This window comes from Chiloscyllium plagiosum, unplaced genomic scaffold, assembly GCF_037043375.1.
Source record: "Chiloscyllium plagiosum isolate Xiang-an unplaced genomic scaffold, Cpla_swu_hap1 HiC_scaffold_37, whole genome shotgun sequence".
NCBI lineage: Eukaryota > Metazoa > Chordata > Chondrichthyes > Orectolobiformes > Hemiscylliidae > Chiloscyllium > Chiloscyllium plagiosum.
Window position 1 is genome coordinate 34,760,318 of NW_028270175.1, and position 27,287 is coordinate 34,787,604.

Consider the following 27,287-nt stretch of genomic DNA (forward strand, 5'->3'; position numbering starts at 1 on the left):
TCACATGACAATATCAATGATAGAAAAGATGAAGTGAAGTTGATTGCTCACACCTTGGGAAGGTGAGCGCAAATTTAAACACATCATACAATAGTAGGGTAAGTAAGAGTCAAGACTACAAGGCAAGTAAGTGATAAGTAAATAAGTGACACAGCAGAGTGTGATATCAGGTCGCTTTCCACGTGTGTGCAGATTAATTTAGTTTTCTCTAACATACAACAAACCCACTAAATGTTCGGGAAGAATATTTGAAGGGTGAGCCAATGACAAAATAAAAGGCTTTCACCGTACAACTTTTTAATTAACTCTTTATTGAGATTAGTGCAGCAATAAGTGGTTAACAGCTCCCCAGTTATGAAGAAAATAATGCTTAAAAACATTAAATATGTATTGTATTTCCTCAACTAAAAAGTGAACATGAATATTCTATTTCCAATTCAACGGAAAGCTTATCTCCAGACACTTCTAAAGGCGTCTCTCTGGTTAACTAATTCTTTGGTTAGAAAGAGCAGCCCTTGGCTCCACTTAACCTCTTTCATTGGACGACATTAACTTTGCGCAGATCTGCAAATTGTGAATGGGTGTTCTGAAACTCAACGTAGTCAGTGAATTTTCCAATACTGGTTTCACTTTCTCCAGGCAAAGGAATGTTTGAAGGTATATATGGTGCAAACACATGCAATGCACAATTTAGAAATTACTCATTCAGAATGAAATTCCAAAACAGAGATTAACACTCTCCTCTACATACATTATGGAAGTGACTTTTAAAAAAAAAAGTTAAGTGGTCAAATAAGCCAGATATATAACTGTTCTACCAAACGGATTGGACAAGACAAGTGACTTCAGTTTTGCCCAAAACCATAAAAATGCAAGTCACTTCTGAATTAGGGGAAGCAAAGTCTTCATGGATCTAATGGTATTAGGGTGGTAACTGAATTAGTTGACAACAATCTAATACTTGAAAGAACACTGAAGCTTAGAAATGACAAAAAGACTTAAAACATACAACAGCTTCATACATGCATTTGCGACCAAAAATTAGAAAAGGCATTCTTGTCACAAAACCTAAAGCTAGACAAATGATAAGTCAGCATGGAGGCAACAGTCACAATATAATGTGTAGCTTGACTGTCAAAAACAAATGTGCAAATAATTACTAGAATTGTAGGTTTGTAAACTGTAAAACTGCAAAACTGATTTATAAAGTTTAAACATGCACCACACATGCAAATATCCATACTGGAGAGGTGATAGAATATTTATCTTGAATACCTAATAGGTAGCATAAGCCCGAAGAACCTTACCTCAAATAACCAGAGCCAGGTTTGGCCCACAAGTTGTGTCTTCAGACATAATTTCGCATGAAGCCTCCTGTGACATTATCCATTCTAAATAGCTGTTTGATTAAACAGCATTTCTGATGTGCTGAACCACTAAAATATAAATAAGCCACTGTAAAATTTGGTAAGTGAAATCATTCTGCCCAATTATCATGTTTTCACAAGACTTTCATATTTTTGGGGGAATGATGTCCAAATGTACAGGTTTGATTTGAGGGGGGTTATTTGAAGCACCACTAGAAACTAGTACACACTTAGCAAGTTTTCTACGTTGTTAGCCATAGACTGAAGAGACCACTTCTTTCTTAGATTTTCAAATCTCACTGGGGCCAGGGTAGGGAGAGCCCATAACTGGACAATCACAAAGCTGCAAAGACAGCAGTCGATGAAAAGTCCACTATCCTCTTCGTCCTAGAGGAAACATTATAGCAGATAGCAAATTATCAATCTCAAAAAAGGTGGTAAATAAACAGAACCATGACAGACATTTATTTTTACATTCCTTTGCAGTAGAGTGAAAGGATCAAAGCATCTTTGGTAGATTTACAGAAGGAAGAAATTCCCTGGCAATTTCCAATATAAAGTTTTTGCTGGCAGAGTCGTATTCAATCCTTTTCTGCTGCATATTGTAGATGCCCATTTCAAATGGTGCAGTTGTTGTGGGAACACTGTTTACCTGCAGTTAAAATCATTTTAGAAAATGCAATTATTCATGAAGGACATCAAGGAGAGGCATTTAACTCTAATTTTAAATAAACAAACAGTGTAAGGCTATTAGGGTGGAATATTTTGTTATAAAACCTGCCAAAGCTTCCTTAAAATGCTTATACGTATACTAGGAATTACATTGCCAAGTGTATAACAGGTAAAATAAACTGATGGTGGTGCCCTTTCGACAACTAATACATGTAATGTAGTGAAGAACAACAACTTCTGTGTAAGAGACAGTATGCTTTTTACAACATTGGAATGGGACGGGTGGGTTTGAGAATTGTGGTCAGGCAGATTTTGACAAGAGTATAGATTTCTTGGGTTCTGAGCACCCTCCTGTACTTCAACAACCATGAAAAGGAAGAATGTTTTGTAGATTACTCCTAGATTGTTCACTGGTATTTTAAATTGCCTCACTTTGTTTTAAAATGCCAGTGACAGACATTACATCTCAGTACTCAAGTTATTTTGAGCACAGTGGTAAGAGGCATTGCGATATCTGAATTATTTTACAAATGACAATTCTTAAATTGAAAAGCTTCACATTTATAATAGTATTTTGTTCTAGGCATATACAATCACCAAAACATGCACAAAGCTGGACAGAGACAACTTTCAACATTCCCCACCATGTAGAGTATCTTGTAACAAAATCACTTACGTACAAGTTTCTTTCACTTCCTTGATGTACCAAATACCACAGGAAATTAATTCTTTCAAAGTCGCTGCATACAGTCATTTTGTGCAAAATCCCATATTTAGAAGACTTAAGCGGTCAGTTAATCTCAAAGGTGTAGACTGAGGGTCGATTTGGCCAGGACACCACTGTCCTTTAATTAGTGCCAGGGTGGAAGCAGAACAGACATCTCATCCTATGTATTCGGGATTTCTTTGGTTTTGGAATGTCAATTTATTTGGACAATAAATAGATTCCTGCAAACAAATGATCAATAGAAAGCTTCCAAAATACTTTAGATAACGTTTACATTAGTAAATGCTTCACTTACAGAATTAGAGTTTTTTTGGCACTTAATTTTAAAGGAATACTAACTTAATATCTTGTCATTGTCAGAATATCAGAAACATACATATGTGCATGACTGCAATGCATAAATATCTAAATTAAGTTAATTGATTTTAGTAATTTTTTTCCTTCAATTACTTCTCCTGCATTTTGCTAGTCTGCGTAGCTGCTATTAGTCTTCCACTACGAATGGGCTCAAATGGCTGCATTAAGATTATTGACAGTACTGGCAGGTTATGTCATCTGGTGTTATGCCTACATCAATGTTAAGTCAGCTAATTTGACCACTTCCTCTTATTAACTTTATAACTGAGTCACTGACAGTAGTGGAATAGCAATACTGATCATTCCTGTCAGTTTTATTTAAATATCCTAAGGACACTAATCACTGCATTAACCCCACAGACTCTAGAATTTGGAGGACCAATACAGAAAACAGTATTCCAATTTCAAGTAACCCAAAAGCTCATTATTCTCAACAAAATCCATCTTCAGGCCCTAGCTTCAGCTAAATTCACCTAACACTTTCTGCGCTGTATTTCTCCATGTCATTCTATTGATAGGAATGGATAAAGAGTGGAGCTGGAAAAAGCACAGCAGATCAAGCTTTGATTTGGAGCTGCTGGTGTTGGACTGAGGTGTACAAAGTTAAAAATCTTTATCCACTCTGATCTCCAGCACCTGCAGTTGTCACTATCTACAAATTCTATTGTAGATTCTCCCTAGTCTTTCATTTGTTGTACTTGAAATCCATGGGACACTCAACCAAATAAGATTAATGGTAATGTTATCAAAACAAAGTTATATCTGATCCAGTGTTTGAACAAATATATTGTGCTTAAAGCTGACAGAAAGGATACATGATCAATTCTTAGTCTGGAAACAAGTTAACCCAGGAATGCAGATTCTAATTAGGTATTAAGCAGTGGCAGAAACAGTTTTAGCTGTGATGCACAGAATATATTTATCCCAGCTCTTCAGCCCCCAAACAGTGATATAGTACAGACAGAGGAGAATAGATTGCCCACTTAGGTGAGATGAGGGTTGTTAGCACCATTGAAATTGTATCAAGATCATGAAAAAGTAAACCTGATAGGGAGAAACTGGACTTCCTCATTAACTTTCAGGTGGATAGGCCAATAGAAACCACTAAATGAATACCTTTGACAGAATGTAGAAGTAGAATTTACTGATTAAAATTCCTGCAATACATAATCATTGACATTCAAGAGACTGGTTATTGTTCTGTATGCAGATTCAGCATTAGAATTGTAAAATCTGTGCATAAAATAGTTCAGAACATTGATTTGCAGCTTTGGCATATTTCATATAGACATTTTGATCAAAGTCTATTTTGTTGCTTTTCCCATTTCATGTCAGGATGCAGAGACAAAAATGTTTAGTCAAGTCAAGATTTTATTAAGAATTCCCTACAGTCAGATATTAAAAAAGGGCTTCAAAACACACTAAACTCAAGCAATCATTTATTAAGCCCCACATTCGTAATAAACTCGCAGAAAGCAGACAATCGTACACTCTTATTCGAGATGGACACTGAGCTCACCCAAGTCATCTCTGGCAGGCAGCAATGCCACAATACACTCCACAAAGTATTGTTCCTTCATAACTCCACATCATATCACTTATTCACACTTACATATCAGTAATACAAAAGTACATCACCAACCATTCGGCACACACAAATAACAGGAAGGGAAGGGGAAAGGAAAAGGAAGATACAAAAAAATATTCAGGGGTTGAAACTAAACTCAAATACAGTTGGCCCAATTTTATACATCAACCTGTAATTTATAGGTTACCAATTCCTTATGCACACTTTAGAGTTTTTGTTCTACAATAAGACAGAATTAGGATTTAGAATAACTTTTCTGAAATCAATTTTCAAACATTCTAGTTATTTTTAAGAAATATAAGACAAAGTAAATTTAACCAATTTTTGTAATTTGTGGAGCCCCTATGTTCCTGGGTTTCAACCCCTAGATATATTCATTTCACTGAACACATCCAACAGTTTCCAATTACTCAAGTTACAAGCAAGTATCACCACACTAGAGTCTTTTGCCCCTCAGTCACGGACAGTCCTTTGTGAACGCAAGAAAAAAAAACCATTCGTACTGTATCCCACTTCTCCTCTGCATTCGCTCACCATGCCAAGGGATTGAGAGCCACATCTTGCCATGTTTAAAAATTCAATATGCACCACCAGGTTTCTGCACGCGCTCTCTCCTTCCTCGCTCATACTAGCCCTCTCATTCGTTGGCAACACCATAAGCATCAATCCCACACCAGGCTTCAAATCAAGTCACCACAGCTCTGTGCACATCATCTCGTTTCACAGCGCTGATAAACGAATCCTTGAAAAGAACAGTAGAGGACAAAAATGGAACACCCACCGTGGTCCCTTTGAACAGAACCTGCAACTCCATGTAGCTTGAAGCAATGCAGAGAGATGGTTTAGAGAAAGCATTTTCTATACAGTATGTAGGTGTTCATGCTTGGCGATCCAGGCCACTTCCTTAAAAAGACATTTCAATTTTTTGAAAAATCTACACAATACACCATTAAATATGTTCCAGCCATCTTAAAGATTTTGCAAACTATATTTATATAAAAAGTTTCTTGCACCACAATATAGTTCTTTCAATTCCTTGTCAGGCTGCATTTACCTCTCGTGACATTATGGACACACTTCTTTATCTTTATAGCTGACAATGTGGGAGTAGTTCACTAATTTTAAGATGGATAGAATGTGGATGAAACAGCATAGCCAAGTGCACGTGGAAGCACTGCTAGGTACTGATGAGATTAACCAACTGCATTCATATGCAAAGGACAATGTAGACTGAAATGCTAGAAGCTTAGTAAATGAGCACTACAGAATAACTAAAGATATCTTCAACTAGGGTATTTTCAGGTTTTTCATACTGCTTTCAAATTGCATATGCAGTTTGTTGACCAATATGTAATCTTATCAATATTACTTTCTAAAACAAGGCCCAAAAATGTTGAAAGAATACCATTTGGACTCGACAGTAAAACTGTTTTACAATGCCATGTTTACCCACACAATTCACTTGCATCTTTAGAAAAAGCGTGCAACCCATTTTAGGTATTTCATAATGGACTCTGCAAACCTCAAAGAATATATTAAAGATGCTAAAATTAAAACAAATATTATACTAGCCTTTGGACATAACCATTACTGTTAGTGTCATTAGGCAACATATGCTTTTCAGTAGCTATCATAGTATATGAATTTTGGAAAGATAATTAAATGTTTATGATACAAGAAATGTAAGTCAGGTCAAGCAGAGTAATATTTTTGACTAATTGGAATGCTCCTTCTAATCATCTCAGGAAGAAGTGGTATCCCTGGAAATGGTACTGTCACTGTAGAGAATAAAAATAGTATGGGTAAGTGAATTAGAAGGCAATAATCAACATCTAAACTGGAGGGTAAACCAGGAATCTGAGACAAGATACATTATTTGTAAGCTTTGAGGGTCGAAACTCGCTATTCTGAAGAAACTAGTTACGCAGACAGGCAAACTCACTCATCTCTTTTACCAAAAGGGGTCTTAGGTAGTGTAGGTTCCACTCCAGCCAAATATGCAATGGTGAAGAACAGATCAACTCCACAATGAAAAAAGGTACAATAAACAGTTGCAAAAATCTGAGTGGGTCACAACTCAAGTTCCTAATAATAATTTATGGAATGTCTTAACCCCAACCCTCTGCTTCACTGTATTATGTAGTTAAATGAGCTAGTTTTGAATTATTACTTCAGACCAGAATGATAAAAAAGCCAGAAAGTGCCAGATACTAAACACTAGTCTTTAACGACCTTTAGAACTAAAGAATGATGTTTAGCTGATCAATTTTAGAATATTTATATTCAGTGCAGCATCTGAACAAACCACTCATTACCAAAATGGGATTTACAAGGTACCTGTGAGGTTATCTAGTTTACATACTGTCAGGACTTATTACAATTATTTGATTAACAAAATATTTTCCCTATTCATTATGCAGTATTTGGAAATACAATATAACCTGGTTAAAAAACAAGATATGGTCTTCCAGATACTTAGCTTGCACAGAAGAGAGAAAACCTAGTTTACTCAGTGAAAGGGTTACTTTTCTAAGAGAATGCAGTTTACTATAAGATAAAAAGTAGCAACACTCCCACAAATTTGAATTAAGTTGCATCTAATTGAAGAACATGCTGGCAATTTATAATTGAAGCCATAGCATCAGAATGCAGTCATGAAAAATCTGAAGTTACCCACATTGTTCGACTCAATGTGACTTACTTTACTAACAAACCCAGAACATAGGGAGAAGGAATAACAATGTGCACAGATTATAAAGCATATTAAAGATTTCAACCAGAGACAAGATTTGCATACTGCAATGAGTCAGGGAGAGCACTACTGAATTGCAAGTTCCATTCCTCAATACAGTAGCTTTCAAAATTCACCTTACTGTCAGTATCCTGAACGACATCACAAAACACAACACGTTTAAAAAAATGTTCAATTATGTAGCAAGAAAAAAAATGTCGTGGAAAAACTATTTACTTACCATTATTAGAATTCTAAACTCCCATCTGCTCATTTGCTAAACACCTAACACTCATTTTACATTCCCCACCCTGACGATTTGGACTCCATGCTAGATCCAAAACCAGAGCCAAACCCAGGACCACCGGAGTTGGATGTCGATCCCCACCCTAATGCACCAGAATTTGAGCTGTATGAATTATTGTTGGTTCCAAATGGCTGGTTCTGTTCCCTTGGTACGTTTCCCTGATTTTGTTGAGGGTTTGCCCCTCCTGCACCTGATTGGCCCTGCTGACTGGCTAGCATTCCCATCATTCCCCAACTGCTCTGTAGGGCTGCTTGGGCTGCAGCCATCATTGCTGGGTTGATGCTAAAAGCCCCAAAATTCATTCCACCTCCACTCATATTACTGTTTGGGCTGCCACCTAAGCCTCCCCCACCACCTCTGTTGTTACCAAACCCACCCTGATTGCCAAAGCCTCCAGTGTTGACACTGTATCGTCCTCTATCTAGCTGTTGTCTAGCATTCAAATGCTTAGGCTCTGCATTAGAAATGTGTACGCTGACCCCCTTAATGATCAGATCTTCACCACAGAGAGACTGTGCAACCTGTGAAAGAAAACAAATTGTAATGAAATTACATGTGTAAATTAACAAAGTACTAAACAGTGAGCAAAACCTAACACCCATGCGGTCTCCATGAATGTATGTCAAGGAAACAGTTCCAATTTAAATTAGACAAACTGGAATCACAGGTTCTGGATTAGAGTGGTGCTGGAAGAACACAGCAGTTCAGGCAGCATCCAAGGAGCAGGAAAATCGACATTTTGGGCAAAAGCCCAGCACCACTCTAATGCAGAATCTGGATTCCAGCATCTGCAGTCCTTGTTTTTACCAAACTGGAATCACAGGGCAACTTAAAATAATGTATGGTTACTCGTCACACTACCATACCAAAAGTGAAGGAATAAAGAGAACTAAAGCCAATATGTTCCATTACTACAACTGCCATTATTGTTCTAACTGTTCACAGCTCAAACTTGTTCAGTAACTAGACATGTTCCCGAAACTCAAATTGGTTAATCTTAAAGAGAAAATCCCCTAAAAATTTTAATCCATTGTACTTATTGGAAGTCTAGTGAGACACTTTAATGTTACAAGCTATCTTGGCTAACAATGCAGTAAGATCAAGATTATCCAGAAATTGACATCAATTTCCAACATGACTGAACTGTTGGAAAGCAATGAGTGAATACAAGTCATCTATGGCCAAGGCTGGAGAAGAGAGATAGAAAAGGAACGGTCTTAGGAATACCAGAAGCCAGCTTTAGCATTCTTTAGGGGTTTATTCCTAATTTTAAACCAGGATCATGGGAGCCAGCTATTTTGCACTTTATTTGAAAATATCAATACACATAACGTATACTCATTTTTGGAGTGGCTTTACAGCAGTCCTTCTCAAACCTTTGCCCTGTGACCCCACTTTACAAAAATTGTCACGATTCCAAAGTGAGATCAGAGAGGGGGCAAGGTCATGAATCTGCAAATGGGGTCACATGTCTGTTGAAACTATGGAGACAACGGTTATAACTCAAAATCTCTACAGAAGCCATTGCCATTTTGAAGCTCATGGCCCAATCTCTCAGCCGGTAGTCCCATTCTGGGTCCCAACCCCTTTTTGGGATATTTCTCTATTTAAATCCCAGTTTCATGTTAAAAATATAGGCCCCATAAAAATGTACATAATACTAGAACACAAGTACTTTGGGCTTGGTTACAAAACAAATCAAGTCAAATGAGCCTTTGAGATATTTTATAACTGTGTACTTGCCAATTTGAATTTGTTCATTTTTTATGAAAATGGTCATTCATGCATGTCATGATATTTTAGTGGTACCTTTCAAATATGTGCTCTATTGCATTCACACCACTTACAGGAACTATGGGAAATCCATACAAGTTAAATAATTACAACACAAAAGCTTATTTTGCTGGAATGCAACTTAAACACACAATTCCATTAAAGCATTCCAGGGGATTGATTTATTGATAGTGTGTCCAGACAGAGGTTCGCGTACAACTGTACAGCTTAGAGGGAACACGGACCAGCATTTAGTTCATTCAGGAGTGCCCAATTACTTTTGGTGCTACTATGCTTGGTGGCACACAAAATAGTTTTACATGGTCCTGCATCCCTAAACACATGCGTGGCCTATCACTTGCTTTTACAGACAGCTTCATGATGCAAGTCCAAACGACCATAAGGAAAACCATCTGCTGTGGCACACACTGATATAAATAAAACTTATGCATTTCAGTCTGAGGTTTTCACGTTCAATTCTGCTCAACAGCCATAACATGGTTACAGGCTTTGATCACCAAGAAGCTGCATGAGCAAATTTCTGATTTTTAAAGTTTCCTGCCTGCCCCCCTCAAAAACATGCATAAGCTACTCATCCGCAAGACAATCGATAATTTACCAAAAAAAAAACTATATCTTAATATTTACTAAGAGCAGGTACCTGGTCATCAGCAAATGTGACAAAAGCAAAAGCACGGAATGGTTTTGGGATAAATACATCGGTCACGTCACCAAACTGGGAAAAGAACTGACGAAGTTCATCAGCACTCATGTCTTCAGTGCAGCGACCCACAAATACCTTTCTGCTTCTCAAAGGCTCATCGGCATTTTGCTACAATGAAAAACCATCACAAATAATTAAACTTTATTTCCAAAGATTGTTTTCTTCTTGGTGATTTCTAACCACAGAAACTTTCTAACATCAGTATGCTCCACAGCCAACCAGAGAACAGGCCATTCTACCACTGGCAACTTGCAATGTGCACTCATCACTTAGACACATCTGGCAAGAATATTTTAAAGTTAATCACCCTTATTTTTAAACCTATACATTCAGCTAATCCGTATTCCGGTTTTCTCCAGCCCTATTATATTTTGAGATCTCTGCATTCTACTCTCTTACATATGTCAATTTTAAACTGCTCCATAAATGGCAGCCATAACTCAGTCCTTGCCCCATCTTTCCATTCTTTACTTTGGTCCTCAAAATCAATCTCTGACATAAAATTAGGATGGAAAACGAGAAGTTGTGTTCCATTGTGTCAAATCGTTTGCTAAGAAACTTGTAAAATGTCTTGGGAGACTTCATTACGAGAAAAGGGACAACAATCAGTGAACGCACGCTCATATACAGAAAACAAGAAGACTGGACTTAAGGACACTGTTTCGAATTTGCTGAATACTTGGCTTTTCTTTGGGCTAAAGACAGGCCAAATGAAGTACCAGATTATGTGTATGTTGGTTCAGCCAACATCTTGCAGAATCAGACTCAAAGAGTGTGCTGAATGTCTCTCGGACTCCCCGAAATTTAGGTTGCACACCTAACAATCACTTAGATACTAAGCACTTTTCAAATGGATGTCATTTGCTTCCTTTTCTTTTTAAGCCTACCTCTTATGAAAACTGCATTCAGTTACTTTAGTGAAAAAAGTCCTACCTTGGAATTAGGCAGTTTACAGTCACACCATCGTCCATCAATCATGTGCCGTTGTGACATCACTTTCACTTGTGTTTCATATTCTGTGAATCTGACAAACCCAAAGCCTTTAGAGTTCCCGGTCTTCGTGTCCCTCTTTACCTGTGAATAAGGAGATAGAAATCAGTCACAAACATAAATAAAACAGCAAAATGTCATCTGTAAAAACATTTTCCATACACACTGAAAAACTTCATATTCTACAATCTGGTTATTGAAAGTGAGGACCAGGATAGCTCATCACCAAAGACAAGATTTCAACCTCTCATCACTGGGATGTACAGCCACCACAGTGTACACTGTGTTCAGCAAACAAGTGTTTCACAATTATTTTACGAAATTAAAAGACAAAGTCACCATTGTCCCAGAGGACAGTAGGTCTTCTCGCTCAGTATAGAGACAACTAGTGATGGATTTGAGCCAAGGGTCACCACATCTCAGGCACTGTTCAGAAAGTAGGACTTCATGGTAACCTCTATACATCAAATGCTTCATAAGCAGCAATCCCTTTATTGACATGATGGCAAATATATTGCAATACTACAAGGAACAGAAACACTGATCTGGAATTTGAATATTTTGAAAAACTGATGTACCTGTTTCAATCCCTTTATGACTGTTATGGGAAACTTGAAAATACACTAAGTATTTTCTGTACCACTAGTTACAAGCATCCCAAAGAATTTGTACACAGAGGAACCTTGATTATCTGAAGGACATGAGCGGTGAGTATTTCACTCGGTTAATCGAATGCCGGATAACAGTTGCGACCTTGCCATCTTGTTCAGATCATCTGAAATTCAGTTAATCAAATGCCAGATAATTGAGGTTCCTCTGTAAACCTCAAAGACTGAATACAAAAACAGTAGCAATGTTTTCACATTATTCACATCCTTGTTCATTTACATAAAGCCTGCACTTGATCCAACTGATAATTTTCATGTTATGCAAGTTAAATGTATTAATTATAACCCCTAACTGCAACAGCAGTTTCAGGAGCCCAAATTAAAACAAGAATTCAAGGATTCCATCTTGTGATTACCATATCCAATGTCATCACTATCAATTTAAAAATTAAATTGTAACCTAACCTGCACCATAATCACTTCTCCAAAAGTACTGAAATAATCCTTCAGGTCCTGTTCTGTTGTCTTCCAGGGAAGTCCAAGAACAATGAGGTCTGATGTTTTCTGGACTGCTCTCTTCACCTTCACAGCTGAAGATGCATCAGTTTCATCCATTTTCCTTTTGTTATCTAGATACAAAGAGAAAAGGAGTCATCATTTACCTGTTTCTCAGCATCCTAAGCAAATCTGACTGATCAAGTGCTTCAATGTTTGATAAGGTACAGCATATTACGATCCTTAACAATGCAGCCTATGGTATCAAAAGGTAATATATTAGTATAGATAGACTTCAGAGGAAGGGTCACCAGACTTGAAACTTGAACTCTGATTTTTCTTCATAGATGCTGCTAGACCTGCTGAGCTTTTCCAGTAATTTGAGTTCTTGTTCTTGAGCATGGAAAGAGGACTGGCTAACAAAAAGCCAGAGTTGAGAGATGAGCATTTCAGGATGCAAACCTGTGATTAGTGGACTGTCTCAGCAATCATTTCTGGGCTGCAATTACTTACTATATATTGATGAGAACAGCAAATATAGTACAGCCAAGCTGGCAGATAAACATACATGGGAAGACAACAGAGTTTAGAACAGGTTAAACAAGGGGGAAAAATTCTGGATGTAGGTATCTTGCTTAGTGAGAAGGTTTGTTTTCAGACATTTCGTCACCATTCTCGCTAACATCTTCAGTGAGCTTCTGGACTAGCTTCCAGAATCTCAACCGGAGCTACAAATCTTCTTAAAACTTAAAAATGTTAAAATTAATGTGGGAAGCTGAATGCTTCTCATTTTAGTAAGGAAAATAGGAGTTAAGTATTACTTAAATGGAGAAAGACTGAAAAATGCAACAGGGGACAGATTTGGAGTCTTTGTCCACAAGTCACAAAAAGTAACAATCAAGAGCAATAGAGAAGATAAATGGAATGTTGGCCTTCATTTCAATGGGAAGTACGTATAAAAGTTAGGAGATTTTGCCAAAACCGTTCAAGCACTAGTCAAACCACAGGTAGAATAGGGTGAAGAGTTTTGGACCCCTTATTAAAGGCACAATATAATGGCACTTGGGGTACATTGGTCTGACAACCATGCAAGGACCCTTAGAAGCTATGCCCAATGACACAGAATTTCCTGGGTGGACAATGATACTCAAGTGATTGCCAACAATCAAGTCTTGAGAGACTGAGTAGATTGTGCCTGTATTCACTGGAATTTAGAACAGAGATGACTATTAAATTTAACAAAATTCATATGGACATTGACAGGGTAGATGCAGAAAGGTTGTTTCCTCTTGTGGGACAGTTTAGGAATACACTCTTAGAGTGAGGTTCACTGATCTGAGGCAGAGACAAGGATGAATTTCTTCTCAAAAGGTAGTGAATCTGTGGAATTGTTTTCCTCACAGGGCTCTGGAGGCAGGGTCACTGATTACTTAAGAGCAATATAGATCTTAATCAGAAAAGGAACTCTATTGGGAAAAGGCAGAAGAGTGGAGTTGAGGATCACTCGTATCATTGAATGGCTGAGAAAATGCCACTTATAAAAGTGTCAAAACACCCAGGTATGATTTCACATACACATGCAGATCTAACATCCAGCATCAGAACTGACATTTTCACTCATGTGCCATAATCACTGGATATTTCATAACCCCAGTTGTATGCTTTGGTCATTCAAGAGTGCAGTAACATCTCAATACATTCATAACATTTGCACTAGTGCAGTTTATCACTTGAACCTAGGGATGAGCAGTTAATATAATTCAGACATTTACTGGTTTAGAGAGTTAGAATTCCACATCAGAGGAATTAAATTTTGTTTATGGTGATTGACTCATACTGGCCTCAGATGGCCTAACAAAACTACTCAAACAAGAAATTGCTAGAGAAACTCAGGTCTGGTAGTATCTGGAGAGTAAGAGAACTTTTTCAGAACTGTTGGCAAACCTGCTGACTTTCTCCAGGAATCTTTTGCTTCATATCGCCAGTAACTACATTGTTTTATTTTAGCAATCTATTCTGTGGCTTAAAGGATGGCAAAAGGCTAGTAATATTCAGCCTATGCATTTTTTTTGCATTTTGATGGACATCATACCCAATTTTTAGTAGTAAAATTTACCATCCACCCCCGCCCCAAGATCGTTATCTGATTGCAAAGGCAGTTTAGACATTAGGAAAAACTGTACAGAAACCACTCCTGATCACTAGCAGCCGCTCTTCCAAAGAAATGCAACGGTTTTCAACCAGACAGAAATCAGTTGTGGATAGGAATTGCTGCTGAAATATCTTAAACCAACCATTGACGGGCTACGGCAACACCAGGCGTACTCGTGAGCAGAGGATAACTTGCGGTTGAATATCGCGAGCATAAAACCATCTTAGGAGGGTGTAAAAAAAATGTTAAGAGCAAATCAGTTTTCAAAACAGGTGGGCTGAGAGCTTGCAGAACTGAATAAAGGAGTCAGTGAAGCGACATTACGCTTGCTGGAAGCGAATCAGAGTCGCTAGCGTGTGCACATGGGAACCTCAGGACTTGGGGAAGGGAGAGTCAGTTAATGGCGGCTGGGCAACGGCACACGAGGCTGAGACAACGGTGTCGCAAAACTGTGCATTTTGAATGAAAGGAGAAAGCGAGTGCGGCCTAACTCCCGCCTCCGCGCACCTCGCCTCCTCCCGTCCCCGGGGAGTGGGAGTAAACCGCCGCCGGTCAGCGCGGACCGACCCGACCCTCCCCCACCACCCCGCGCCGACCGACCTTCTCCCCCCGCCCCCCCCCCCCCGCGCCGACCGACCCGACCCTCCCCCACCCCGTCTACCCCGCGCGGACGGACCCTCCCCTCCCCCACCCCCCCGCGCGGACCGACCTTCTCCCCCCCCCGTCTACCCCGCACCGACCGACCCTCCCCTCCCCCACCACCCCGCGCGGACCGACCCGACCCCTCCCCCCCCCGCGCGGACCGACCCTCCCCTCCCCCACCGCGCCGACCGACCCTCCCCTCCCCCACCACCCCGCACCGACCGACCCTCCCCCACCCCGTCTACCCCGCACCGACCGACCCTCCCCCACCCCGTCTACCCCGCACCGACCGACCCTCCCCCACCCCGTCTACCCCGCACCGACCGACCCTCCCCCCCCCCACCGCACCGACCGACCCTCCCCCCCCCACCGCCCCGCACCGACCGACCCTCTCCCCCCCCCACCGCCCCGCACCGACCGACCCTCTCCCCCCCCCACCGCCCCGCACCGACCCTCCCCCCCCCCCACCGCCCCGCACCGACCGACCCTCCCCCCCCCCCACCGACCGACCCTCCCCCACCCCGTACCGACTGACCCTCCCCCACCCCGTACCGACTGACCCTCCCCCACCCCGTACCGACCGACCGACCGACACTCCCCTCCCCCACCCCGACTACCCCGCAGTCCCTCCAGAACAAAGAGCCGCACCTTTCGGGTAGTTGACCACATAGACCAGGTTGCCCCAGCCATTGTCCGGGGCGTGCAGGATGCCCTCCACCAGGCGCACGCCGCGCATGCACTGGTTGTCGGGGTTACGGTAGCGCAGGCCGCAGGCGCCCGGGAACTGCGCCGTCACCGTGGACAAGAGCACGGTGCCGTCGTCCTCGCTCGGGATCTCCATCGGTTCCTCCGACTCCTCCTCCGCCACACGGATATACTCTGCCATCGCCACGGTGAAAGCTGGACGTTGAGACGGACAAAGAGAGAAAAAAAAACTGTGTGAGGAGGGACTGACTGGCGGTGAAACCCTGCGAACGGACGGAGAGCCAGCAGCTGCCACCTTCCTCAGCGAAAACTCGCGCACAAAATGGCGCCCACGATCTCACCACACGCGCTCTCCCAGGGCGTTCGTGTGTATCGTCATCATCCACTGTTCTAAACGTCACCACTTGGTGTGTGGAACGTCAGCGCCCCTCTTTCCCCCTACGGCAGTCCATACTACACGATGCTCACGCTGGGTGTCTTCCATTTGTTACTTTAGGGGGATCGAAGTGCATATTGTTAATTTAAAACCTTTCTGCATATTGGTTATATGCATCAGTCTAATTCGGTATCATCACATTCAATGAAGTCCTTGTTTTTTGGTTAGAGTCAAAAGGTTTGTCGAGCTTATTGGTTCTTGCTGTTATATCTGTTTAATAAATCTTCCCTGTATGAGGATGGAATCGCCCTCGTGGTACTGAATTGGAGTTTGCCTCTGTTTTAACTTATTCAGAAAATTTAATTGCTATAATTCTTGTGCTGTGAAAAATAAGCAGAACAGTGTTTAGGATTGTTTTGTTCATGTTTAATGCTCATAATTCCAATACATTTTAGCACAGATGCTAACTTTAATATCAGGGAAAGACTAAAAGGAAAGGAAACACTTGTTGGGGCAGACCATTCTGAAATATGTCCTGTGAGCACAGCTAATACTTGAAAGTGACTCAATCATATTTCATTGTTTTGGTAACATCAATTGTGCTTTACAGACATTGTTGCAGTGGAGATAAATAAACGCCAACATTTATATAGCAAACTTAATGATCTACAAAGGGACTGGATAGATCTGGGAGAAAGTGAGGACTCGATGATGAAGATCAGTCAAAAAGTGTAGCGCTGGAAAAGCACAGCAGGTCAGCTAGCATCAGAGGTGCAGGACAGTTGATGTTTCGAGCATAAGCTGTTCATCCTGATGAAGAGCTTGTGCTCGAAATGTCGATTGACCTGCACCTCTGATCCTGCCTGACCGGCTGTGCTTGTCCAGCGCCACACTTTTTGACTCTGGCAGGTTAGATCTGTTTTCATTTCTGACATACACCTTAGAATAACACCAAGACCATGGATCCAATACCTGTTCCTGACTGAGGTAGACTTTGGACCTACTCTTCACTTGTAATCATAGGGACTCAATGGGCTCAGTGGTTAGCACTGCTGCCTCACAGTACCAGGTTCGATTCCAGCCTTGGGTGACTGTCTGTGTTGAGTTTGCACACTCTCCCCGTGTCTGTGTGGGTTTGCTCCGATTTCCTCCCACAAAGATGTGCAGGCCACGTGAATTGGCCATGCTAAATTGCCCATAGTGTTAGGTGCATTAGTCACAGGGAAATGGGACTGGGTGGTTTACTCTTTAGAGGGTAGACTTGTTGGGCCGAAGGGCCTGTTTCCACACTGTAGGGAATTTAATGTAATCTAATCTTGATATAGGATAGTGCCCCATAAGCTATCTAACCAATTGTCATTCCTTAACAGAGGGAAACTTTGTGGCACAAGTGGACAATATCAATCAGAGCCAACAAGCTTTCTCATTTGAAATCCCACTCTCACTACTTCATAGCTACTATGTGTCTGTGAAAGTACATATTGTCACAAAAGGAAACCCCAACTCCACAGGGGTTAGTTGGCTGCCCTGGGTCAGAGTGGTTTAACGGCATGATGTTTGACTTCTTTTCTGCCAAGAATGGATTCTGGATCTTTCTCTTTCTTTGCCTCAGCTGTGGCGCACCTTGCTGTGCTAAGATGTGGATCTGCCTTTGGCTAGTGACTGAAGAAAGAAAATAACAGAACAAATCTAGTCATTGCTAATTTCCACCTACCTTTAATGTCTCAAGTCTGTTCACTGCAGCGATGATCAAAACAAAATTTGACATTGAACCACAGAAGGAGACATTACGATAAAAACAACACAATGGATACTGGAAATCTGAAATAAAAACAATTTGCTGCTGAACTAGTTCTGACCTGAAAGGTCTGATCTATTTCCTTGCCCCCAACTGCTACCAGTTCTGAGTATTTCTAGTAGTTTTTGTCCTTTTTTTTAAGAGGCGTTAGGACACTGCACACTTGGTCAAAGAGGGAGGTTTTAAGGCGTATTTTAAGGGAACAAATGTGTGTCTTAGGAAGGGGATTTCAGGCCATAGATTCTTGTGGGACATGGATCCTGTAGAATGAATTGCAGCTGACGTTCAGACACTCATTGACTACCCAACCATGATGGTATATGCAAATTGTCTAAGCTTGACCAATCTGGTTCATCAAGTTTTGAGAGACTGAGAGCAGCAGGGAGAAACACTGTTTTTCTCAAATAAAAGCAAAATACTACTGCAGATATTAAAAATCTGAACCAAGCACAGGACATGCTGGAGGAACTCGGCAGATCTGACAGCACATCTGGAGAGAGAAACGGAATTAATGCAGGTAGACAGGATGGTGAAAAATGCGTTTGGCATGCTTGCCTTAATTAATCAGAGTATTGAGTGTAGGAATGTCATGTTGGTCACTTTTAGAATACCGTGTAAAATTCTGGTCGCCCTTTTATAGGAGCAATGTTGTTAAATTGAAAAGGGTGCAGAAAAGATTCACAAGGATGTTGCCGGAACTGGAGGGTTTTAGCTGCAGTGAGGAGGCTGAATAGGTTGGGTTTGAGATGTGAATATAGGAAGTATAGTTAGTAAGCTTGCAGGTGATGCCAAAATGTGTAGTGGACGACAAATAAGGTTATCTCAGAGTACAATGGGGTCTTGATCAGAGGGTCAATGGGCCAAGGTATGTCAGATGGAATTTATTTTAGATAAATGAGAGGTGCTGCATTTTGGAGAGGCAAGTCAGGGCAGCATTTATACACTTAATGATAAGGTCCTGGGAAGGGTTGCTGAATAAAGAGATTTTGGAGTGCAGGCTAATAGTTCCTTGAAAGTGGAGTCACAGGTAAATAAGATAGTGAAGATGGAGTTTGGTATGCTTTCCAGTATTGGTCAGAGCATTGAGTATAGGAATTGGGAGGTCATATTGCAACTGTACAGGAAATTGGTTAGGCCAGTTTTAGAACATTGCATTCAATTATGGTCTCCCTCCTTTAGGAAGGATGTTGGAAACTTGAAAGGGTTCAGAAAAGGTTTACAAGGATGTTGTCAGGGTTGGAGGGTTTGCACGCTAGGGAGAGACTGAATAGGCTTGAACTGTTTTCCCTGCAGTGTCAGAAGCTGAGGGGTGACCTTATAGAGGTTCATAAAATCATGAGGGGCATGGATAGGGTAAATAGACAAGGCCTTTTTCCCTGGGGTGGCGGAATCCAGAACTGATGACATAGGTTGAGGGTGAGAGGGGTATGATTTAAAAGGGGCAGCTTTTTCCCATTGAGGGTGGTGCGTGTATGCAATAAACTGCCAGAGGAAGTGGTGGAGGCTGGTACAATTACACCACTTAAAAGGCATCTGGATGGGTATACGAATAGGATACAAATACAAATAGAGATATGACCCAAGTGCTGGTGAATGGGACGAGATTCATTTAGGATATCTGGTAGGCATGGATGAGTTGGACTGAAGATTTCCATATTTTTTCCATACTGTACATCTCTATGACTCTATGACTGAGGGGTGATCTTATAGAGGTTCACAAAGTCATGAGTATGTTGAATAGCCAAGGTCTTTTTCCTAGGGTAGGGGACTCCCAAATTACAGGACATAGTTTTATGGTAACAGGGGTAAAATTTATAAAGGATCTGGGGAGTAACATTTTCATACAAAGGGTGGTGCATAGATGGAATTAGCTGCCAGACAAAGTGGTGGAGTTGCTACAATTACAACATTTAAAAGGCATCAGAATGCTTACATGAATACGGTGGGTTTAGGCGGATATGGGCCAAATTTGGCAAGTGAGAATAGGTCAGTTTGGGATGTCTGGTCAGCATGGATGAGTGGGACCGAAGGGCTTGTTTCTGTATAATAATAAATGACATTATGACTATAAATCCAATCAGACTTGAAGCATTAACTCTTTTTTTTTAACAAATGCTGCCAGATCTGCTGAGTTTCTCCAGCATTTTCGGTGTTTGTTTCTTGTTTTTCTGACGACTTCTAAACTGTGAGAATTGCCTTGTTCCCAGATTAAGTTGGATGGCCTTATCAGACCTAAGAGGAAAGAGACTGATTGGAATTGGCCTTGGAAGTCTGGAAAGACAGATGTATGAACGTGTCCTTCAATGTCTCTGACCTGATAAACACAACCAATAATTAGCTAACAGCTAGATGCACTGAATAACTGCTTAATTTGTAATCTAAACTGAGTCCTGATGACGACCTGAAAATGAGAATCTACCCCAATTTAGCACATACAAGATTTAACTGTACATACGACAGTGGCTTTTAAAATTGCTTGCTGTAGTTGAGAGAGAGAGGTGACTCAGTCAATCTCTGAAGACGATCTCTCACATGGTGCTGACCAATCACGGGTGTGTAAGTGTAAATGTAAGTTCCTTCATTAACAGGGTTGGATGTTTTACAACAGTAAAAGCTTTTTGTTGGTTAACTGAGTCTAGTCTTACTATTTCTGTAACTCTTAGCCTTGCTTGTTGCTGTTTGAAATTGCTCACTTTGAAGTTCTCATAATTGTGACCACTTTAAAAGCCTAATGCTTTATTAAGCAGTGTTATTTCGATAATCAAGACCCTGATCTTCCATTTAAATCCACAGCCTATTGGAGCCTAATTTTCCATCTTAGCTTTACCTTTTGCTATTCTCCTGTCAGTTTTCACACATCCTCTGCAACACGTAAACCTCTTTTGTTTCTGTAACTTTGCTCATTATGACCCACTTTGCAACATCGTTATCACTTCTAATATGCATTCATTGCTGCCCCACCTAGCCACAGGCTTGATGTGGAGGTGCAGGTCTTGTACTGGGGTGGACAAAGTTAAAAATCAGATCAAAAAGTGTGGTGCAGGAAAATCACAGCTGGTCAGGCAGCATCCGAGGAGCAGGAGAGTTGACATTTCGAGCATAAGGTCTTCATCAGGATGCTTGGAACGTCGACTCTCGTGCTCCTCAGATATGCCTGACAGGCTATGTTTTTCTAGGTAAAAACAATGACTACAGATGCTGGAAACCAGATTCTGGATCAGTGGTGCTGGAAGAGCACAGCAATTCAGGCAGCATCCGAGGACAGGCAAAATCGACGTTTCGGGCAAAAGCCCTTCATCAGGAATAAAGGCAGAGAGCCTGAAGCGTGGAGAGATAAGCTAGAGGAGGGTGGGGGTGGGGATAGAGTAGCATAGAGTACAATAGGTCAGTGGGGGAGGAGATGAAGGTGATAGGTCAGGGAGGAGAGGATGGAGTGGATAGGTGGAAAAGGAGCTGGGCAGGTCGGACAAGTCCGGACAAGTCAAGGGGACAGTGTTGCTGGAGGTTAGAAACTAGGATGAGGTGGGGGAAGGGGAAATGAGGAAGCTGTTGAAGTCCATATTGATGCCCTGGGGTTGAAGTGTTCCGAGGCGGAAGATGAGGCGTTCTTCTTCCATGCGTCTGGTGGTGAGGGAGCGGCGGTGGAGGAGGCCCAGCACCTCCATATCCTCGGCAGAGTGGGAGGGGGAGTTGAAATGTTGGGCCTCGGGGCGGTTTGGTTGATTGGTGCGGGTGTCTCGGAGATGTTTTTCTAGTGCCACATTTTTTGACTCTGATCTCCTGCATCTGCTGTCCTCACTTTCTTAAAGTTAAAAATCATGCAACGCCAGGATATAGTCCAGTAGGTTTATTTGCAAATGCAAGCTTTTGAAGCACTGCTCCTTCATCAGGTAGCTAGTAGGGCATGATCATGATCAAATTTTCCCATTGAATCATTGTTCTTAACTGCCATTTTAGATTCCAATTCTGGCACTTTTTTTCTAATATTGTTGAACTGTCATGTATTTGCATCTTATTTTAGATGTGCTTTCTCACGTCTCTGCTTTTTTTTGTTTGTTTTCCTTTCTGTGTTCATATTTACTTGTTGATTTTATTTTACCCTCAGATTAATCTTAATCTATGATCCTGTTTTCTCCATATCCTTCCCTGAACAATCTCTCCAATATTATGGTCTCAGTGCTCCCCCATGAACTTAACCTTTCTGGTAGCCCCTCTGATTCCACTAGTTGTTTTTATTTTGGAAGAATTGCTTAATAAAGCTTTCTAATTCTGTGGGCGAAATGTCAATGTTAAACATGCTGGAATATTTTTACCCTGTCTACGATAGTTGCTACACTCAGCTGTTTCTCAATCTAGGCGGAGGTGGGTATTGTAAATGCTGGAGATTAGAGTCAAGATTAGAGTGATGCTGGAAAAGCACAGCAGGTTAGGCAGCATCCGAGGAGCAGGAAAATCGATGTTTTGGGCAAAAGCCCTGATTTTCCTGCTCCTTGAATGCTGCCTGACCTGCTGTGCTTTTCCAGCATCACTCTAACCTTGACTGTTTCTCAATCTGTTTGCTTTGATGCTGCCAGAGTCCTTTTAAGCATTATCAGGCTTTGAATCTTACTGCTGCATCAGACTTGCACCTATGCATTGTTATTTCATCCATCTCTCAACGTGCAGTTTGATAGTGTGCATACACACCCCATGTAATTCGGTTCTCCCACACACCCTAACTTTCTAAGATTAGATCTAACAGACAAGAAATGAGGTCACAAACTCTGGAACCTCCACTCTCTTCATGTCGTTTCAGTAAGTGTACAGGTTCAATTCCCTGTAAAACATCTTCCAACAACCAGTTGCAGCAGTCTCTGATTTGGGAGGTTGTGAGGATAAGTCCCACCAGGGGTTAATGGTGATACTCCAATATAGCCCTGAGGGCTTTCTTCAATCTCAGAAATGCTGGCTTTCAGATGAGAGACTGAAGTATGCTTTTTGGTGCTGCTTCAAAGAGGAGCAGGAGACTTTTCCCTGGTGTCCTGAAAAATAGTTCTTAATTCCCACTTGTGGGATATAGTTGCACACAAATTGACTGCTGTTTTCCCGACATTACAAGAGTGAGTACACTTGAATGGTACTTCATTCACATTGTATTGTTATGGAATATCCCTGAAAGCTTGAAAGTAGCTACATAAACGTCAATCTTTCTTTCATGCTGGATGACCTTAGCTGGTGTTGCCATAGATATTGATACAAATGGCCTTTGGAGGGAATAATCAATTTGAATTCCAATTTCAGCTGGGCCATCTACCTGGTACAAATCAGTTTGATGATGCAGACTCACAAATCCCTTGAGTGAGGCTCTAGATGATGAATGCTGTCAGTGGAAAATTAATGCAGGAAAGAATCAACAATTCTGGTGTGCAGCAAAAAAAGAGAAAACTGATTCAGAAAAATCTCATCTGCTGCCTCATCTGAGATATGTGAGCACTGATTTTACATCAACAGGCTGTCTTGAGGAGGGCAGATCAACCAATGAAATTAGGGTCCTTGTTGATTAATACCTTCAAAAGCCAACTGTGTCAAATCTATTGAAAAACCAAGTAGTATGAAAGAAAGACAATGTAAATTGACGGGGATAAACAGGACTAAAGAACAACAGGAGACAAGGATTTGGAAAGGGGAGTACAGACGGTTTAGACAGAGAATGCATAATAAAATTGCACCAATTTAGAAGTTGTTTGTGCGTATTTTTAAATATCCAATATAGTAGGGAGATCTTTATCAGTCAACAGTTTTATGATATTTTCTAATTGATTTAATTTTAGTTATGGGGTTTTTTGTCTGTTCATAATTGAGGAATTACCGGTACTGTTAAAATGCACAGTCAGAGAACCTGTGGTGAGCTGGTGGTGTAGCGGTAACATTGTTGGATTAATAATCCATTCCTGATGGAGGGCTTTATCCCAAAATGTCAATTTTCTTGTGCCTTGGATGCTGCCTGCCCTAATGCCAGCACCACAGTCTCGACTCTAATCTCTATCTGCAGTCCTCACTTTCGCCTGGTAATCCAGAACCCCAGGTTAATGTTCTGGGGCAATGGTGAAATTTGAATTTCGTGAGAAACATGAAATAAAAAGCTCATCTAATGGTAACCAATGTCAATTGTTGTAAAAACTCATCTGGTTGACAATTTCCTGGTCAGGGAAGTCTTTTCTGGGCAGAGGAGATGACCTGGGGTGTGCAGTGAGAGAGGGACTCACTGAAATCCTTGTAGAGGGAGGAAGAGAGCTTCTTCAAGGAAGGCCTACATTACCTGGTCAGGCCTACATGTGACACCAGACCTGCAGCAATGTGGCTGACTCTTAACCACTCTCTGAAATGGCCAACAAGCTACTCAGTTGTACCAAATTGCCGTGATGTCTAAACAAAGGAATGAAACTGATCAGATCACCTGGTATCGACATAGGCATTGGAACTGACCATAGTAAACCATACCCTATCGACCTTGCAGAGTCCTCTTGGGTACTTGTGTCGGAATTGGGAGAGCTGTTCTGTGGACTGATCGAGTAACAGCCTGACATAGTCATTCTCAGAGGGTCACCCATTACAGACAATATCCCATCAGCTTCAAACCAAAGTGGTGCTGAACAAACTCAGCAGGTACGGCAGCATCTGTAGAGAGAAAAACAGAGTTAATGTTTCAAGTCCAGTGGCCCTTCATCATTACTGTTCTGACAAAGGGCCAATGGACTCAAAGCTTAAACTCTGTCTTTCTCTCTATAGGTGCTGCCAGACCTGTTAGTTTTTTTTCACATTTCCAGCATCCGCAGTTCTTTGTTTTCCTGCTTCCATATGTCCCGTCTAACAGCCAAGCCAGACACACCAGCTGTGGCAACACAGAACTATACAGTCAGGAATCCTCAACATTGATTGCACACCCATGAAGTGTCATGGCATTAGGTCAAACATCACTTCGGTTGATTACCACTTATTACATACCCAGCTCTTCTCCACCTTGGCTGTTGAATCAGTTCCTCTGCATTTTGAACATCACCTTAGAGAAAGCACTGAGCATGGCAAGGTCATTGAATATACTCTCGGTGAGGGGATTTCAATGAATATCATGAAGAGTGGTTGGGTACACTACTACTGATTCAGCTGAATAAGTCCTAAAGAAATTAACTGCTAGACTCAAATAAAAGTGATGTATTGAGGACGCTAGAGATATGAATGTTCCATTATTAGAAACTTCGAAGGTAGAAGACAGAGGGTGCTGGTGGTGGAGGGTTGCTTTTCAGGTTGGAGGCCTGTGACCAGTAGTGTGCCGCAAGAATCGGTGCTGGGTCCACTGCTTTTCGTCATTTATGTAAATGATTTGGATGTGAATGTAGGAGATATAGTTAGTAGGTTTGCAGATGACACCAAAATTGGAGGTGTAGTGGATGGCAAGGAAGGTTACCTCAAAGTACAATGGGATTTTGATCAGATGGGCCAATGGGCTGAGGAGTGGCAGATGGAGTTTAATTTAGCGATTCCTGAAGAAGGGCTTATGCCCGAAACGTCGATTCTCCTGTTCCTTGGATGCTGCCTGACCTGCTGCGCTTTTCCAGCAACACATTTTCAGCTCTGATCTCCAGCATCTGCAGCCCTCACTTTCTCTCGGAGTTTAATTTAGATAAATGTGAGGTGCTGCATTCCGGAAAGGCAAATCAGGGCAGGACTTATACACTTAATGATAAGGTCCTGGGGAGTGTTGCTGAATAAAGAGACCTTGGAGTGCAGGTTCATAGTTCCTTGAAAGTGGAGTCTCAGGTAGATAGGATAGGGAAGAAGGCGCTTAGTATGCTTTCCTTTATTGGTCAGGGTGAAAAAGTGAGGACTGCAGATGCTGGAGAGTCAGAGTTGAAAAGGCTGGTGCTGGAAAAGCATAGCAGGTCAGACAGCATCTGAGGAACAGGAGAGTCGACATTTTGGGCATAAGCCCTTCATCAGGAGTTTGGCCCAAGCATTGAGGTTTTGGGACATCATGTTGCAGCTGTACAGGACATTAGTTAGGCCACTTTTGGTATATTGTGTGCATTTGTGGTCTCCCTCCTCCCTGGAGGATGTTGTGAAACTTGAAAGGGTTCAGAAAGGATGTGGCTGGGATTGGAGTTGTGAGCTATAGGGAGAAGCATGAACAGGCTGGGGCTGATTTCCTTGGAGTGTCAGAGGCTGAGGGGTGACCTTACAGAGGTTTATAAAATCATGAAGGGCATGGATAGGGTAAATAGACAAGGTCTTTTCCCTGGGTTGGGGGAGTCCAGGACTTGAGGGCATATGTTTAGGGTGAGAGGGGAAAGATTTAAAATGGACCTAAGGGGCAACGTTTTCACGCTGAGGGTGGTGCATGTATGGAATGAGCTGCCAGATGAAGTGGTGGAGGCTGGTACAATTACATATTTAAAAGGCATCTGGATGGGTGCGTGAATAGGAAGGGTTTACAGGCATATGGGTCAAATGCTGACAAATAGGACTGAATTAATTTCAGATATCTGGTTGGCATGGACGAGTTGGACCAAAGGTTCTGTTTCCGTGATGTACATCTCTGTGGCTCTACGACTCTAAAATCTGGTCCAAAATCAACAGAAGGATTGTATTCAACCACAAACAGCAACTTAGCTTTCCTTGTTCATGGCCCAGTATTTATTGCCCAGTCCAAATTATCTTTGAGAAGATGGTGATGAGCTACCTTCTTGAACAGTTGTAGTTGCTGGGGTGTAGCAAAGAAGTTTCAGGATTTTGTTCCAATAAGGAATGTCACAATAAAGGAATGGTGATATACTTCCAAGTCAAGCTGGTGTGTGGCTTGGAATAGTGTTTGCACACATCTACTGTTCTTGTCCTTCGAGGTGGAAGAGTTTGTAAGTTGAAAGCTGCTGTTGAAGAAGGTTTGGTGACTTACTGCAGTGCATCCTGAGATGGTACAAACTGTGCATCAGTGCTGAATGTTGAAAGTAGTGGATGTGGTGCCAATCAGGTGGCTTGTTTTGTCCTGGGTGGCTTTAAGTTTCTTGAGTGTTATTGGAGCTGACCTTATGATGAATGGAGAACCATTGATGAAGTAGCTGAATGTAGTTGGGCCTCAGACACTACCCTGAGAACTCCTGCCGTGAAGTCCTGGTGTGAGATGATTGACCTCCAACAACCACAACCATCTTCTTTTGTACTAGATGTGACTCCAAGCATTGGAGAGTCATCCCCAATTCTCATTGACTGCAGTTCTGCTCGGGCTCCTTGATACCACACTA

General features: G+C 41.5%; 1 protein-coding gene across 6 annotated transcripts; it reads right to left on the reverse strand.

Annotated features, from left to right (window-relative positions):
- Positions 1–291: 291 nt before the first annotated feature.
- On the reverse strand, positions 292–16,160 carry tardbpa (TAR DNA binding protein a). Of its 6 annotated transcripts, XR_015753485.1 has the most exons (8): positions 15,782–16,157; positions 12,310–12,473; positions 11,180–11,320; positions 10,184–10,354; positions 8,126–8,270; positions 5,493–5,614; positions 2,716–2,987; positions 292–2,019 (listed from the first exon to the last, which is right to left on the reverse strand). XR_015753485.1 is itself a non-coding variant. In XM_043675580.2 (6 exons), exons 1-6 carry the CDS (start codon positions 16,017–16,019, stop codon positions 5,589–5,591), a joined length of 885 nt encoding a protein of 294 aa, XP_043531515.1. In that variant the 5' UTR covers positions 16,020–16,157; the 3' UTR covers positions 4,477–5,588. The 6 variants fall into 6 exon arrangements, 2 of the variants coding, with proteins under 2 accessions (XP_043531515.1, XP_043531514.1); XR_015753484.1 differs by having other exon boundaries at positions 5,493–8,270; positions 15,782–16,160; XR_015753486.1 differs by lacking the exon at positions 2,716–2,987.
- Positions 16,161–27,287: the final 11,127 nt, after the last annotated feature.

Excerpts from the sequence above, each read along its gene's own strand:
- tardbpa (XM_043675579.2), bottom strand. The coding sequence starts at position 16,019 with ATGGCAGAGTATATCCGTGTGGCGGAGGAGGAGTCGGAGGAACCGATG. Across the intron at positions 11,321-12,309 it reads GAGAAGTGATTATGGTGCAG|GTAAAGAGGGACACGAAGAC; the intron begins GTTAGGTTACAA and ends CCTTATTCACAG. Across the intron at positions 8,271-10,183 it reads TCACATTTGCTGATGACCAG|GTTGCACAGTCTCTCTGTGG; the intron begins GTACCTGCTCTT and ends TTTCTTTCACAG.